Source organism: Acomys russatus, chromosome X, assembly GCF_903995435.1.
Source record: "Acomys russatus chromosome X, mAcoRus1.1, whole genome shotgun sequence".
Classification (NCBI taxonomy): Eukaryota; Metazoa; Chordata; class Mammalia; order Rodentia; family Muridae; genus Acomys; species Acomys russatus.
In genome coordinates this window covers 19,378,214-19,395,791 of record NC_067169.1, presented here as the reverse complement: position 1 = coordinate 19,395,791, position 17,578 = coordinate 19,378,214, and the positions used below count along the sequence as shown (strand labels likewise).

General features: G+C 42.3%; 1 protein-coding gene and 1 pseudogene across 1 annotated transcript in view; both read right to left on the bottom strand.

The window, feature by feature from the left end:
* Positions 1-1,874: 1,874 nt before the first annotated feature.
* On the bottom strand, positions 1,875-7,738 carry LOC127184755 (non-histone chromosomal protein HMG-14-like; annotated as a pseudogene).
* Positions 7,739-13,793: 6,055 nt separating this feature from the next.
* Positions 13,794-17,578, bottom strand: part of Ccnb3 (cyclin B3) — a 49,359-nt gene continuing 45,574 nt past the window's right edge. The window contains exons 8-10 of the mRNA XM_051141133.1: positions 17,355-17,504; positions 14,106-14,236; positions 13,794-13,890 (exon numbers count right to left, since the gene is read on the bottom strand). Of these exons, the coding sequence (XP_050997090.1) occupies positions 13,809-13,890; positions 14,106-14,236; positions 17,355-17,504 (363 nt within the window). The 3' untranslated portion in view covers positions 13,794-13,808. The remainder of the gene's footprint in view (positions 13,891-14,105; positions 14,237-17,354; positions 17,505-17,578) is intronic.

The window sequence follows — 17,578 nt, the reverse complement described above, 5'->3', positions numbered from 1 at the left end:
AGGGAGAATAAGACCACTACCACAATTTTTGAGCCAAAATTGAAGCAAGCTTTATTAAATAGTGACCAGGATGATGGACACTGGCCAGGTCCATAACCGGGATTCCCTGAAAATGGCCATGAATTACATCAGCCAAATGCTTATAAAGGCAACCCCACAAAGCTATGGTACTTTCCACCTCCAGCCTATTGGGGACAAGCATCCATCCTGATGCGCCTCCTGCCTACGTGTGATCAAGCACATCCTGTGCAGCTGGGGCAACTAGCCTTGTTTACAAAAGTGAAAACATGTGGCTTGTTATCTTACATGAACAACAAGCAGACCCCAACATTCCAGGAAGTTATCTGTCCTTGGCCAAGCGGGGCTTATGGGTTAGAGGCATTTTTTTTTTTATAGGTCTCTTAAGCACAGTGACTTGAATTTAAAACAAAACTTTAGCTCTCACAAATGATTATAAGGATGTTCAAGGACATGAAATAAAATTGGCTCTTGGTAGAGAACACAACCAAACAGCTGAATGAAATCAGGAAGGTAATACAAGATGTGAAAGAGGAATTAACAAAGAAACCCCAAATTGAAATGGTAGAAAGGAAAAACCTGGTGATAGAGTGCTGGGTTGTGAAGCAGGATTCACAAGCTTCTGACAAGAATACAGATGACCTTGCTTGGCCATGGGAGAAAGGAGTGTTTGCAGAGATAACTTATCACCCAAGATAATCATCTTGAGTGAAGCAGACAATTCCAGGAAAGAGAGTGGAAAGAGCTGCATATAGTCCACATGGCTGCAATAACTTCCCCATGCTCAGTCCCCTCATGCTGACCCTATAAAGAGTTGCAGCCAGTCTTTTCCCCTTACAGGAGAGTGACTGTCCTCTGTTTGAAATAAACAATCTGATCTGTTGAGGTCAGAAACCCATCCCTTTCCTGCCTTCTGGCGCATTGCATTGCCTTGCCTCAGATATCTGGCATTTGGTACTAAAACCTAAGAGAGTATCTGAGGTCCCTGCCCCTCAGATGGGGGCAGCTCCAGGCCCTCTTTCTGGGACTTCTTGACTTGTTTTGTTTTTATCATCCTTGTCTACTCTTGGGATGTGTTCCTTCAGTAGTACAGACAGACACCAAGCTCACTATATAGGCTAAACAGCCACCATTCCACATGTGACCTCTGATCTTTGTGGCTTTTGTCTCTGTAAGTAGTGCAGGTCCTAAGGATGAGACTTCTGGATCTTTTTTTTTTTTTTTTCCTCTTTCACAACTGAGATTTTATTGCCTGAGGAACAGAATACAGACATTTCAATTCTTAACAAAAGTACCCAGACTCTGAAGTCACACACACACACATTGTGTTCACATATTCAAATGAAGAGCCATGAGTTGTCTCTCTTTGAACTTACTCTAGTGACATTCCAGTCTCAAATTTGACAAGTTTTCCTTAAGACCTCACATAACAACCAAATGCTCACAATCCTCAATTCCACTGATTCACAATTTTATGCCACAAACAGTACATCCTCAAAATTTCTACCTCTCACAGCACATTATCACAATTACTAAAACAATGGACTGCCATGACCCTCTAGAGACGTTACAGTTCTGACAAGGCAAGGACCAGGAGTGGTTTTCTTAGGAAACGGCTCTACTAGAAACAGAAGACCCAATCTAACTGAAAATATTAATATTCCAGACACAAATGCACGGCTGAGACTCCAAATTGCCGTTTAGAATGCTGTGTTGTAGGATATAAAACTAGCCCTCTCTACAGAATGTTATGGTGACCCCCGAGAGAGCCACAGCCTCTCCTGATTCAGTACCCTGCTGCTTTCTGGTTGTACCGAAAAATAAACAACCAGCAAATGATTTAACCTCTTAAAAAATCATTTACACTTCAAAAATGGGATGAGATAGGATTCCCCCACCTCTTAAAAATGTTTCTAGAGCTACTAAAAAATTCACATTTACAAAATAGTTGGTAAAAATATTCCTCTGGATTGTACAAGAAGGGAGGCAGGGACCACTGACAGACATGATAGAGGATTAGTCAGACTTGGCTTCTTTCTCTTCTACCTCAGAGGCTGGACTCTGGTTTTCTAGCTCTCCGTTTTCTGCAGGCAGATCTGTAGCTAGCTGGTCAGCCACTTCCGGCTGTTTGCCCTTTGCTCCCTCTTCTCCTTCGCTTGCACTTTTTGTCTGATGGTTTATCTTATCCCGAGTTCTTTTTTTCAGCTTCCTGTCCCCCTTAGCTGGGGTGGGCTTGGCCTACCGCCTCTTAGAGGAGCAGTGCTTGGGCTCCGCCTTCACTGCTCCTTCCGCTAACCTTCTGCTTGGTGATGCAGGCTTGGAGACATTTGTGCTGCAGAGCCAGTCGTGGAGCCCCTGCCACACGGAGTGCTGAGACCCCGCCCCAGACGTCTGGCTCTTGAGAATTGATTAGAGTTCTTTTTTTCTCCTTTTATTGAAAATATATCCTTTCTTTTCTCTTATAATACATCCTGATCACAGTTTTCTCTCCCTCTACACCTGCCAGCTCATCCCCACCCTCCCATCTGGATCCACTCCCCTTTGGTCTCTTTAGAAGAGAACAGACTTCGAAGAAATAACAACAAAATAAAATATAATAAAACAAAAACCACCGCACTGACACTGGACAAGGCATCCCAGTGGACGGAAAAGAAGCCCCAAGATAAGGCTTGCTCAGTCAAAAGTTCCAGGAACTTTCCAGGGCCCCGTGGTCTCTAGATCTCAGGAAAATGGGAGTTTGAAGATGCCCCTCCTATGTTTTCAGGCCTGTTAAGTCAATCCCAAACTCAGAGGACACCCCAGGAGTCTGGGTTTTGGCCCCTGTCTTATCTTGATATGGATACCTGCTATGGGTTCCATACCTGTGAAGGGTTCCAACTTGTCTAGCCGAAAGACACTTCTCCAGCCTGTTTGTGGGATAACTTAAAGGAATTCTAATTAGGAGAATTGAAACCAGCAACTCTCCTTCACATTTCAGTGCAAATCTGACAATGACAACTGTTGGCCAGAACTCAGAACCTGGATTTTAGTATCTTAATTGATTCAGATAACTTGATAAAACCCGAATGGAAAATAGTCTGAAACCCCTTGTGAAGAAGGCCTTTTGTTTTCTGGGCCAACCCTCTCTCTATAACTCCTGCTCTGCGTCTTGAGTTTTCCTCTGCTACTGAAATCTTGGTTCCAACCCCTCTAAAACCAAAGCCCTGCAGCTCTCTAGTTTCAACCCTGCAGATGACCCTCCACCTTATAAGCACCCTATAGATCTTCTAGCAGCTCCCTTGCTCCTCCCCAGTGCCCCGCCCCCTTACATAGCTCCCCCCCCCATCCAATTCCTCTACTACTTCAGAAGAGTGTCCTTCTCCATCCCCAACCTTGACTCTCTGTATGTGCCTAGAGGCCCTGGTTCTTTCTCCCTGTACACACTTGGACATATTTTCTCCTTGAGGGAGGTAACAGGAGGGGATAGCTGCTCTGCTTATAGAACGCTCTGCTCACCATAGCTGAGATGGACCACATAGAGGAAAAACTGTGGCCCTTGTCAGAAAAACTTTTATATTACAAAAGAACAGTTTTTTTTTTTCAGATTCTGCTGGGTTTACTCACATGGCAGGACATTTATTACATACTCATATCCACCTTAACAGCAGATTTTTAAAAATCCCATATCAAGAAGGTGGCCCAAGACTATGTAGAAAGGCTACACTAGAAAAATGAACAATCTGCAGGAGGAATAGATGTGACCCCCACAGTTAACCCCAACTGGAACTACCTGGCAAATGGCATGGTGACTCAATATTTTCAATTATAATCACTTGCCTAGCAGAAGGCACGCAACAAACTATTCAAGGGTAAACCTTGAAAAGTTAAAAGAAATAACGCAGCATCCTTCAGAGAACCCTACTCTCTTTTTAAACTGACTTCTGGATGTTGTCACTAGACTTACCAACTTAGACCCAGAATCCCCAGAAGGATGGGACAATCAGCCCCTGCCATTAGATGCAGACTCCAACAACTAGAAAGGGTCCCCTGACACCCCCAGACGGAATGCCTCAAAACTATGTTTAAGGTTTTTGGTAACAGAGGTGAGGAGACAAAAAAGAAAAAGAATGCGAATATGAACAGGATTGAGAAATCCAATTTCAATTTTTGGTCTTGGCCCTCCAGGGACATCACCCCCTCTGTCCCCTGACTCAGCACTCAGATGTAAATTCCTGCTGTGCTCCTGCTTCAAATGTCAGCTTATGGGCCATTAGGAGTGCCCCAGTCCCCAGCCACTGAATCTGGCATACCCCACATGTGGAAAGTGGGGACACTGGAAGGTGGATTGTCCATCAAGACTTCCATCAAGACTTCCATCAAGACTTCCATCAAGACTTCCATCAAGACTTCCTGAGGCTCCCCCAGACATGACTTCTCACTATCTATCCACAGTATTAACACAATAGGGACACTCAAGTTCAGCACTCCTGGCTGGGGCATCTGCCAGCTTGTTTGAACTCCAGGTGATAGGGACAGTGGCAGGGAGACAAGTCTCTTTTGTCCTACACACAGGTGCATCCTTTTCTCTGCTAACTAAATGGCAGGGAGGAATGTTCCCTTCTCTTTTTATAATTATTGGAGTATCTTGGGTACTCATACATCCCATAAGCACCTCTTCACTTTCCTATCAATTTGAATCCTTATTTCTAACACATTCATTCAGAGTTACAGCAAACTGCCACCTACCTCTCCCATGACAAGACCTCTCCACCAAATTAAACGCCTCTATTCACATACCAACACTCTTAAACATCAGCTTCCATCTTTCTCTGAACAATGGAACCAGACTCAGATGGTAAGACATCATCTCCTAAAACTCTTCTCATCCTCTGCTACCCTCTGATCCCCCTACAGCATGGGACATTGCTAATGCTTCCATAGCCTGCTGTCACTATCCTGTCCTTGTCTCTTTGAAAGGCCCTTCCTCTCATATAACACAAGTATAATACTCCCTACCACAAACATGGAGAAGCCTAATACCCCAGCTCCCAAATTCACCAACGCCTTCAGGTAAGATTTCTAGTTCCTACACACTCTCCACATAACACACCTATCCTGGGGGTAAAGAAAAACATTAACAAAATAAAAACAAAAGACTAACTAACTAACTAATTAACTAACTAATGAGTTCTTCTTCCCAGTCCAAGGCTTTAAAAAAATTAACAACTTTCCTTTCATCCAACTCTCTTTTCATCCTCCCTCTCAGCATGGCCTATTTTTTTCTATTTTATAATTAAAAGATATCTTTTTTACTACAATGGACAGTCCTACCCCAGGGCTTCCACAGCATCCCCATTTCTTTGGTCAAGCCGTGCAAAATCACCTAGCTTCCCTGGACCTTTTTCCTACTTTCCTTCTGCAATATGTGGATGCCCTTATCCTCTGCAGCCCAACCCACCAGGTTGTCAGTTCACAACCCTCCTCAATGCTCTGGGTTGCTGGGACTATCAGGTGCCTGCCCAGATCTGTACCCACACTGTTCACTACCTAGGCCACTTTTTCTCCTTTAGGAGGCACTTTTTGGACTCAATGAGCTGGTAATATACCTCTTACCCAAGACAAAGAGAGACCTCCTAGCTTTGTTGGACCTTCTAAACATTTTTCATATCTGGATCCCAAATTTCTCACATCTAACAGACTCCCTCCATGAAGCCAGTAAGCCTCCCATAGAGGAATCTCTCCTGTCTCCACAGTCTCACCAGACGTCCATCAATCAGCTTAAATTCTCCCTTTTCTGGGCCTCTCGCCTGAAGCTCTTGGGTACCCTCAAACCCTTCTTTCTTTTCCTTCAATCCAACTAGGAACAAGAGTCAACAGCACTTTGTCAAAAGGCAGGAGAAAACTTATTCTCCTGGAGCTCAGTTGTCAAAGCAGCTGGATGTGGTCGCAAAAGGCTGGCCCCCGTGCTTACAAAGCTTTTCTGCCACTGCACTCCTGATTCCAGAAGCTAACAAAGTTTTGCTCTACATATTCTTTTTTTTTAAATATATTTTATTAATTTATTCATATTATATCAATTGTTATCCCATCCCTTGTATCCTCCCATTCCTTCCTCCCTCCCATTTTCCCCTTACTTCCCTCCCCTATGTCTGTGACTGAGGAGGACCTCCACCCCCTGTATATTCTCATAGGGCATCGAGTCTCTTCTTGGTAGCCTGCTATCCTTCTTCTGAGTGCCACCAGGCCTCCCCATCAAGGGGACGTGGTCAAAAATGGGGCACTACAGTTCGTGTGAAAGTCAGGCCCCACTCTCCACTCAACTGTAGAGAATGTCCTGTCTGTCGGCAAGATCTGGGTAGGGGTTCGAAGTTTACTGCCTATATTGTCTTTGGCTGGTGCCATAGTTTGAGCAAGACCCCTGGAACCAGATCTGTGCATCATAATGTTCTTCTTGTAGGTTTCTAGGACCCTCTGGATCCTTCTATTTCCCCATTCTCCCATGCTTCTCTCACCTAAAGTCCCAATAGGATGTCCTCCCCTCTGACCCACTTTCCTGGTACGTGAAGACTTTCACATTCTTCTGCATTCAAGAAACACATCTCAACCACGAGGACAGACATTACCTCAGAGTAAAAGGTTGAGGAAAAATATTCCAAGCAAATGATCACAAGAAGCAAGCTGGTGAAGCCATTCTAATATCTAATAAAATAGACTTTCAACCAAAATTAATCAAAAAGGACGAGGAAGGACACTTCATACTCATCAAAGGTAAAGTCAACCAAGAAGGCATTTTGAACATCTATGCTCCTAATACAAGGGCACCCACATTTGAAAAAGAACTATTAACAAAGCTTAAATCACGCATCGATCCCCACACATTAATAGTGGGAGACTTCAACACCCCTCTTTCACTGAAGGATAGGTCTTTGAATCAGAAACTAAGCCGGGAAATAGCTTCATTAACCAATGTCATGAATCAAATGGGTCTAACAGATAGCTACAGAACTTTTCACCCAAACGCAAAGGATTATACCTTCTTCTCAGCACCCTATGGAACGTTCTGCTCTACATATTCTAAGTATTCAATTCACATTCATTCAGGGATCTCCTAAGTCATCAAGCCTTCTTCTCCTTACCCCAATCTTGGGTACAGATCCTCCATACCTTTCTTCTAGACCCCAACCTGACCTTTGAACCCTCACTTATACTCAACTCAGGTACCTTTATACCTGCTATCTCTTCAGCCACTGATTGATATCACTGTTCTCATTCCTTCCATGAGATTCTATATCTCACCATGAATCCCTTCTCACATATTGTCGATTAGCCTTCCCCACAGACCATGGACTGTTTCATAGATGGCAGTTTCAACAACAACACAAATCCCCTACGCAGTTGGATATGCCAGTATTCAATGACACCCTCACTTCCTACCTCACACAACTCTCAATGAGGCCAAGCCCCTTCCTCCCCATGCCACTTCTCCACAGGCAGAACTGACAGCCCTAACAATGGCCCTCACCCTAGCCAAATAGAACCGGGTTAACATTTATACTGACCCCAAGTATGCCTGTAACTATCCACTCCAACATTTTACTCTGAAGACAGAGAGTTTACTAACAAAAAGAGGAATACCCATTACCAATAGCACTGAGAAACTCCTAGAGGAAGCATTGCTACCTGCTATGGTCTCAATATGGTCTTTGTAGGGACGGACACACCAAAAGGCTAGATGATACATCTCCCTGAATAATAATATGGTGGATAAACTGGCTGCAGAAGCTGCTCTCACACACCTGGATCTCAAGAGGCAGAAAGGACCTGAAACCCAGCCCCCACCCTATATAATCGTAACACCTACACTAAGCCCAGAACTCCTCTTCCTCCCTTCCACACACCCAGTTCTCATCACCTTATGGTCCCCACTCCACCCAGGCTCTGATCACATTCCTCAAACCATTTTATGGTTCAGTTCTGCACCGGATAAGGCTTTTCCTCAGCAGCTCTCCAAGACTTGTCACATCTGCTTGCAGACTAACCTTCAGTCTAACCTCAGGCTACCACCCTTCCTCACTCACCAAAGGATAGGTCCCTGGCCCAGACTGGCAAATCAACTTCATACACAATAAGACCCGAGTAAAGACACACAAATAGCTCTTGGTTCCGACACTTTCTCAAGTCAGGTGGAGGCTTTTCCTATTTTCCCCCAAGTCCTCGCTGAAGCCACTTTGGCCTCCCAATTTCCATCTAGTCTGACGGCAGTCCAAAATTCACTTCAAGTACCATCTAATACCTTGCTTCTTTTCTTAACTCTCCCTGAAAGTTCTACAGTCCTCTTGGAAAGGGGCAATAAAGCACCCTGAGGAAACCTAACCAGTCTCTCTAAAACTAGAATTAGATGAGGTCAAGTTTCTTCCTCTAGCTCTTTTGAGAATCTGCCCTCTTCCCCCCAAATCTATATACCTCAGCCCCTTTGAGATCATGTATGATAGACCTATTCTTTCTCTTGGCACTTATCCATCAGATCTTCCTTCGCCCCTACAGACAACATCTCAACTCCTGTCCTTTTTCAGGCAGCAGCTATAGAAAATAACTCACCTCCTCCCCCTTTACTCCTTTCTCCACTAAGGAGGAAGGCCCAGCCCTCCAGATAGGAGAACTGGTTTAGCAGGAAGAGGCTCACTGCCCCACCCTGGGCCCTAAATAGACAGGACTGCAAATGATTCTCTTGATCCTCATGGCTGCTAAACTAGAAAAGTTCCCATCCTGGATACACCTCTCCCATCTTAAGAGATCTCCCTACTTCTACAGACCAGTCCTAACAGGACCTATGACACTAAAACTCACTTAAGCTCCCTTCCATTCCAGAATGATGCTCGGCAACACTTAGATCCTATTTAGCAACTGTACTGCTCTTCTTCTCCTGGTAGGCTTGCTGTCTTAAGATTCCCAAGAACTGGGGTTAGGGGAGAGAAGCTCCTCCTTTCTGTCTCTGTCTTACCTGACTATCATTATGACATTTAGGGGTTATCTGGTGCCATCTCTTCTTCAGAACCTCCTTCTTGATTATTTCAAAAAAACTTTAGGGAGGAAAGAAAAAGGAGGTTTCAGGGTATTTTGAGTTTAGAGTTATCTCAGTTCCTCAAACTTTTTCAGAATCCCCCCTCAATTAAAGGGCTTCTTCCTTTGCTTTCAGTCTAGTAAATTGACTCCCATCTTACCTTGAAAAAAAACAAACAAACAAAAAAACCACAATTCAAACTTTAATGGGAAGTTACCTCATTCTGGAATGGCAGGCAACAAAAGTCCTTGGACTGGGGAGGAAACTATGGCTTTTCTATAGTCCTTTTTAAAAAGCTGCATGTTTTTGTTTTTGTTTTTGTTTGTTTTTTGAGACAGCGTTTCTCTGTGTAACAGCCCTGACTGTCCTGGACTCACTTTGTAGACCAGGGTGGCCTCAAACTCACAGTGATCTGCCTGCCTCTGCCTCTTGAATGCTGGGATTAAAGGTGTGCGCCACCACACCTGGCTAAAAAACTGCATGTGTATACTGTTCATATATCTTTTCCTTCTTTTTATTTTTTTTAACTGCTCTATCTGCGTGTACACCGGCCTGGCAGAAGAGGGCATCAGATCCCAGTATAGATGGTTGTGAGTCACCATGTGGTTGCTGGGAATTGAACTCTTCGAAGAGCTTAAGTGTTGAGCCATCTTTCTATAGTCCTTAATAAGACAACTTGACTGAAGGAAAGCCACTATATAGGATTTTTCAGATGTTACTATGATTTCTTCCCAACTACATAGAACCTAATCCTGCTGGTCTCTGGATCTTGTCATGACTGCTTATATATCAATAGAAACAAGCAACACTGTAGCTATGTACCCTGGTGTTCTGGAACCTGTTGTTGGCAAAAGTGGAGATCTGCCTGCCAAAGTCCTTTCTGCAGGACTAATCTTGTGACAGTTTTGCCTCCCTCTGGTGTATGGTTGTGGACCCCCTACCTCCCCTCCAATATATCACATCTGTAGTCAAAATTTCCTAGATATCTATCAGGACACAGGCTAGAAATGAAAGCAAGGAATAACGTGGATAATCAAGTTTAAAAACATTACAAACTAGGGAAAGTGTAAGTTTGGCCTCAGGTGGTTAGCTAATGGCAAAGGCCTCCTTCTAAAAGCCATCCTCTGCCTGTAGGTGAAGGCTGTAGACATTTCTGTTCTCATCCATACCTTAGATCCAGGGAGAGGCTTGATCCCTTTCCCTGATGATAAAATCCCCCCTCCCCAAAAACCTAAGCCAGTCAGAATGGGAGAAAAAAATCCACAACAGCTATATATCTGATGGATGATTAATATCTAGAATATTTTCTTAAAAATCTAAAGATCATGAAAACAAAGAACACAATAAAAAACAGGCTGTGCAAGTGAACAGTTTTCAAAAGAAATATAAGTGGCTAGTAAAACAAATTAGAAATATCCAGCACAATTAGCCATCAGAAAAATGCAGACTTAAACTACGTTGAGATTCCTTCTCACTCATCTCAGAATGGCTATCATCAAGAAAGCAAATCACAAAAAATGTTGGCATAGATGTGGGAAAGGAGAATACTTAGTACAACCATTATGGAAATCAAAAATCAAAATAGAATTATCACATCAAAAAACCCACGTCCGACCCAAAGTTTACCCTGCTCACAAGAAGTGTAGGGATAAAAAATGGAGCAGAGATTGAGGAAATGTCTAACCAATGACTGACCCAACCTGAGGCCCACCGCATGGGAGAGAGCTAACCGCTGACACTGTTAATGACATTCTGCTATCCTTACAGACAGGAGCCCAGAATAACTGTCCTCTGGGAGGCTCCACACAGCAGCTGATGGAAACAGATGCAGAGACTCACAGCAAAGCATTAGGTGGAGCTTGAAGAGTTTTGTGGAAGAGTGCAGGGAAGGAAAAAGGGACCCAGAGGGAACAAGAACTCCTCAAGACCTACAGAGGCAACTAACAGAGCACCATGGGGGGCTTACAGAGACTCAAGCACCAATAAAAGAGTATGCATTGACTGGACCTATGCCCCCTACACATCTGTAGCTGATGGGCAGCTCAGACTTCATGAAGGTCCCCTAGCAATTAGAGTAGGGCCTGTGTCTGACATGGACTCTGTTGCCTGCTTTTACATTACTTTCCCCTAGCTGGGCTGCCTTGTTGGCTTTCAGGGAAAGAAGATAGGTTTAGTCCTGATGTGACTTGATGTGCCAGGGTGGGTTGGTAGTGGGGGGAGGGCTCCTCTTTTCTGAGAAGGGGAAGGGGAGAGGGGCAATAGGGTGGGATGGAGGGACCAGGAGGAGAGGAGGGAGGGGGCTGTGATAGGGATGTAAAGTGAATAATAATAACAAAAAGAATGACCACATAATCCTTCTATATCAATCCTAGGCATATACTCAAGGGATCCACAGTTCCCTACAGAGATGCTTGCACATCCATACACATTGCTTCTCTATTCATCGTTGCTAGGAAGTGAAATCAGCCTGGATGCCTATTAACTGATAAATGAATAATGAATACATAGTACCTATACATAACGGAATTTTGTTTCAGCCATAAAATTTAAAGTTATGAAATTTGCAGGATATGATACTAGTGAGTTAATCCGGGCCCAGCAAGATAAATGTTTCATGTTATTCCCCATATTTGTTTTAGATTTGTATGTTTAATTCAGTGTGTTTGTAGAGGTCATAAAGCTAGAAAGGGCACATAAGATGGGGTGCTATTAAGAGGTGACATGATAGTAGAATACATGTGTTATGAGAATTAAAAGTTTAAATGGAGATTAAGGTGGTAGGATAGGGGAGAGTAGGGAAGTAGGGTTGGGTTAACTTTAGTTAAGGATATATGACAACCTCTTATGGAGCCACTACTTTGTAAACTAATTACAAATACAATAAAATGAAGGAGTTTGGAACACATGTATCCATGCTACATTTCAAACCCAAAGAAGCTAAGTAACAAGGAGGGCCCAAGGAAGGGCACACAAATCTCATTGAGAACAGGAAGGAAGTGCTTCAAAGAGAGGGAACAAGATAGGACAAGGAGTGGCGAGGGAAATGAGAGTGGGGAGCTGATGTGCAGAGAGTTGGGGGGGTCGGAAGGCGGACAGGGAGCTCCGGGAAAGGAGAGAAACCATGTCCTGGGGCATCTCTGAGACAGACTGGAGACCTATGACAGGATAGACTCCTGGGTGACTCTAGGTGAGACCCCTACTAGTGGTGGGCATAGGGTACTGAAAAGGGCACCCTCTAACCAGACAGGACTCCTAGTGGAGTCGGGGGAACACCAACCTACCCACAAAAATTACAACCCAAAATTTACCCTGGCTACAAGATGTGCAGAGATGAAGAAAGAACAGAGATTGAGGGAATGTCCAAGTAATGCCTGGCCATACCATGCAAGAGAACCAACCAACAATATTGACACTCTCCTATGCTTTCAGATGGGAGCCTAGCATTGCTGTCCTCACAGAGGCCCATCCAGCAAGGATTGAAACAGATGCTGAGACTCACAGCCCAACATTGGGTGCTGCATAATGGCCTTGTGGAAGAGTAGAGAGAAGGACCTGGAGGTGACAGGAGCTCTACAAGAAAACCAACAGAGCCAACTAACCTGGGCCCAGGGGGCTTGCAGAGACTGAAGCACCAACAAAGGACCGTGTGTGGACTGGACCTAGGCCTCCTACACAGATGCAGCTGATGGGCAGCCTGGTCTTCATGTGGGTCCCCTAGTAAGGGGAGCAGGGGCTGTATCTGACATGGACTCTGCTGCCTGCTTTTCGATTACTTCCTTCTGGCAGGGCTGCCTTGCCAGTATACCATGGTAGAGGAAACACTTAGTCCTGATGTAGCTTGAATGTGCTGGGATGAGTAGGTATGTGGGGGGACTCCCCTTTTTGGAGGGGTAAGGGAGGAGGGACACAGGGAAGAGGGAGGTAGTGGGTTACAATTGGGGTATAAAGTGAATGAGTAAATAAATAAATTAATATATTAATTAATTAAACAAGAAAGATTGGATAACTGGTTGATGCTGCATGTATGGAAAAATCTTGATTTTATAACTAGAAATGTCTTCTTTTGGTAAATAATAAGGTTCAAAAAAGATTGCAGTGTCCTACCAGTTGTTTTTTGCTTTTTGTTTTTTCAAATTTAGACTATAAAGAGCTGCCTCTCCATCTTTCACCATTGAAGCAAAAGCAAATACAGAATCTGAGATTGGAACTAATGAGTATTTGTTCTACCATACCATCAATTGCTCTGGCTCTGAGCTTTTAAAGCTTGCCTGGGGAGGAGAATCAGAGTCCCTTCTTCTTCTTCTTGAACTGGGTACCACTCTCCAGGATAATCCTTTTATAGACTCTCTTATTATTTCACACCTAGCTGACTTCCTCTGAGGGAAAAAAACTCTAAAGAGAGAAGGAAATTGGATAAGTTATATCCTGGAACAGACTTTCCTGGGTTGGAAAATAACCTCCTTGGGCTATCCGTAGGGTGCCTCAGCAATTAGAAGGGACATGGGCCATTCTCATAACCACTGCATTTTATTAATTTTTTTGGGACAAATACAAGACAATTTCTTTTCTTTCATAAAAACAACTTAAACTGTTTAAGTACCTACAATGATAGCTTTAGGAGAATACAAAAAGAGGAAACATACTAAAGAAAAGTTAAGAAAAGGAAAGAAAGTGTCAGGCATAAGATCAATGAATAAGTGCATTCCTCTGTGTATGTCTGCCCAGCCCTTCCAGCTGTTGTCAGAGGTCCTCAGCTGCTTAATGCATAGTTCAGCAGCTCTTCTAGAATTTCCATGTTCAAAGGAGGGATTTTGGCGACTTCAAAGAAGGCCCTGCAAAAGGAAGAGTGGTCTGCTTAGAGGAAAATAAGGAAAGCAGAACAGGCTCCACCAAAGAAAGGGCACATAGAGGCCCTGCTTTCCTAGCTGCCTTTAATCCTAGAGTAGAAAGAAAGGCGTAAAGTTTATGAAGCTTCCCCCTTTTAAGTGACATTTGTTTAGGCTCACTGTTTGAAAGACTTCTCATGAAACCTGGAGTCGGTACTTACTCTTCAGAATACTTCTCATACACATTCTTGAGGCTACAAAGGGGTTGGAAGGTCACTGAATTGTTTAGCTTCCTGATCAAGGAGTGAAGTTCAGCAATCTGGTAGCCACTATAATATTCCAGCACAGGAACCTGAACAAAAGAAGAATGAATATTAACTCCTATTACTGAAAGTATACCTTTGCCTCCAACTATGCTGTTCAAGTCCAGAAGTCCCATCTATGGTTTAGGCAGAGGAGATACTCGAAACATTTCAAAGGCTCATACAATCCAGACACTGACTAATAATTATACGCTAGCCCCTAAAAGAATAAGTTTCAAATACAAACTTCCAAGTATCACCTGTCTAAGTATCATCATTTATATGTTAACCCTAGTTACAGGTATTCATCGAAGCTAAAATCCACCAAAGACCTAAGGAATAGGTTTTAGAATTTTACCCCAAACACACCATACTCATTCCTTTAGGACTCCTGCATTTTTTTTCAGTTAATACTTTGTTCACATCAAATATCTCCCCTCATAGGTTCCTACTGATCTTTCAAGACTGAGCTTAAAAATCACCTCTTCTGTGGTGTGTGGGGTGGATAGTAAAATATGATATGAAAGTGGATGGGAGGGATAATAAAGAGTATTGAAATCTTCAAGGAAAATAAAACAGTAGTCACATATAAAGGAAAACCCATGAGAATAACAGCTGACTTCATAGCTGTTATTTGAAAAATTGAAAACCAGAAGAGCCTGAAGTAATACATTCCAATTCCTAAAAGACCATAATCACCAACCTTGACTATATCCAAAAGTATCTGCTATAGTTGAAGGACAAAGACAGACTTTGCAAGATATAAATATATTTTTAAATGTTTTCAACAAGCCAAATCTAAAGAAAACATAGGAAGTAATATTTCAGCCTGAAGAGAGCAATGAGTATAGCCAAGAAACTGAGAAAAGAAACATAAGGCCATAATTACTATGATACCAAGTTCCACTTAAAACACAAACAATGCCAAAAATCAACAACACAATGACCACAATTAACACATACACATACTTCAAAAAGAACTTTAAATATTAATGGCCTCAATTTTCCAATCAGAAGACACTGGCTTGCTGTACAGAACAAGAAACCAAATCCACCTATCCATTTTCTTCAAGAAACACATCATCTTTAAAGATAGCCACCACTTTAAAGTAAAGAAGGACAAAAGTACTGTAATCAAGCTGGACCAGGAGACAAGGACGCACAGACTCCACACTAAAAGTAATCAGAAGAGATAACTGGGACAATTTATTTTAACCAAGGGAACAGTTAACCAAGAAGACATTAGTATCCTATATGCATCAAATTCTGGGGTGCACAATTTCATTTTTAAATTACTATTGGATTTAAAGACACAGATTAAGTTCCACCCAATAATAATAATAGCTGACTTTAATCCCACATTCGCCAATAGACAAGTCATCTGAACAAAAATTAAACAGAAAATCATTAGAAATAAATGACACTATACATCAAATGCATATATCTACAGAATATTCCACCCAAACACTAAAGAACACCCATTCTATTCAGTAGCACATGGAAGCTTCTCTAAAATATGCCACATCCTGGGGCACAAAGCAAATCTTTAAAACTTCAAAATGATTGAAATCACTCCTTGTATCTTGTCTGACCACAGTGAAACAAAACAGCAAAAAAAAAAAAAAAAAATCTCCAGTAAATATACAAACTCATGGAGATTAAGCTACTCATTGATGGATAATGAATGGGTCAAAGAAGAAATCAAAAAAGGAAAAAAGGTCTTAGAATTAAATAAAAATAAAAACACAACACAAGAAAACCTCTGTGGCAAAATGAGAATAATCCTACAAGGGGAATTTATAGCACTAAGTGTCTACATCTTAAAAAAAAAAAAAAAAAAACAGAAAAAGCACAAATAAATAGCTTACTGATGCAACTCAAAATGTTGGGAAAATAAGAACAAACTAAAACCAAACCCAGCCAATTGTAAAAAATAAGAAAAATCAGAGCAGAAACCAATGAAACAGAAAAAAGAAAACAATATAAATAATCAACAAAAAATTTTTAAAAACTAAATAATCAACAAATCTATAAACCTCTTTTCTAGCAGGCTACCAAGAAGAGACATAATACCCTATGAGCATATACAGGGGGAGGAGGTCCCCCTCAGTCACAGTCATAGGGGAGGGGAGTAAGGGGAAAATGGGAGGGAGGGAGGAATGAGAGGATACAAGGGAGGGGATAACAATTGAGATGTAATATGAATAAATTAATAAAATAAATAAGTCTCTTTTCTTTCCTTCTTTGTTTTTTCTTTTTTCTTGAGATGATAAGATTGCCAGGCCCTTGGACAAACTAATCAAAATAAAGAAAAAGAGGACCCAAATTAACAGAAAAATTCTGAATGTTGTAGGGGAATATTTAAAAACCTGTGCTCCATTAAGCTGGAAAACCTAAAACAAATGGGTAAATTTCTATATTCAGCCAAACTGCCAAAATTAACCCAAAAGTTAGCAACCTGAATAGACTCATAACAAATGAGAAATTTAAAATAGTAATAAAAGTCTCCCAGCTTAAAAAAAAAAAAAAAAAAGTAAAGGAAAAAAAAAAAAGTAAAGAATAGCAAGTGAGCCCACCACAGCTCCTATGGCAACCAGAGTAACTTCACATTGGTCTGTTCTGTAATTTTGATTTTTCTTGGAGGCTTGCTTTAAAACAAAAACTATTCTAGTTTTGTGGCAAAGAAAAACTAAACAAATATTTGAAAGCAATTACTGTAGAAAACCGTGTCCGTATATTGTCTAGGGGCTAAAGAAGCCACAGAAAGGAAGGAGTTTTGTTACATGAACTTCCCACAGTCCTAATTTCCACCCCATCTCCACTCACCATGATTATTTATCCCAAGTAGTTTGTCTATGTGTGTGTCTGTGTGTGTGTGAATGTCCCTGTGTGTATACATGCACAGGCCAGAGAAAAATGTTAGGTGTCCTGTTCTATCACTGTCCACCTTACTCCTTTGAGACAGAGTGTCTCAGTGAGCCCTGAGCCAGGCTGGCAGCCAGCAAGTTCCCAATGAGTTACTTGTTTGTCTACTCCCACTGTGACCCCCCCGCCCCCAAAGATCAGGGGCACAATCAAGCACAGTTATGTGTAGCCTTTTACATGAGTGCTGGGGATTTGAACTTAGAACAGGCTGCTCTTAGTGACTGAGCCACCCCATCCACTTACACAACTGCTGAGATTCCTCATGTAGAGGGCCAAGATGAAGGAGGCTGCAGCTAGCTTTGAAGGCTTCTCTTGGATATAGCCATATTCCGTCAGGGTTAACTCACAGATGAATCGGGACAGGGTTAGTGTCTTCATGCTAGCACTGACATACTAAAGGCAATAAGAAGCATCGTTAGCAACCAATTCAGAAACACAGTAGCAGGCAGAAGAACCCTTTTCAAGGT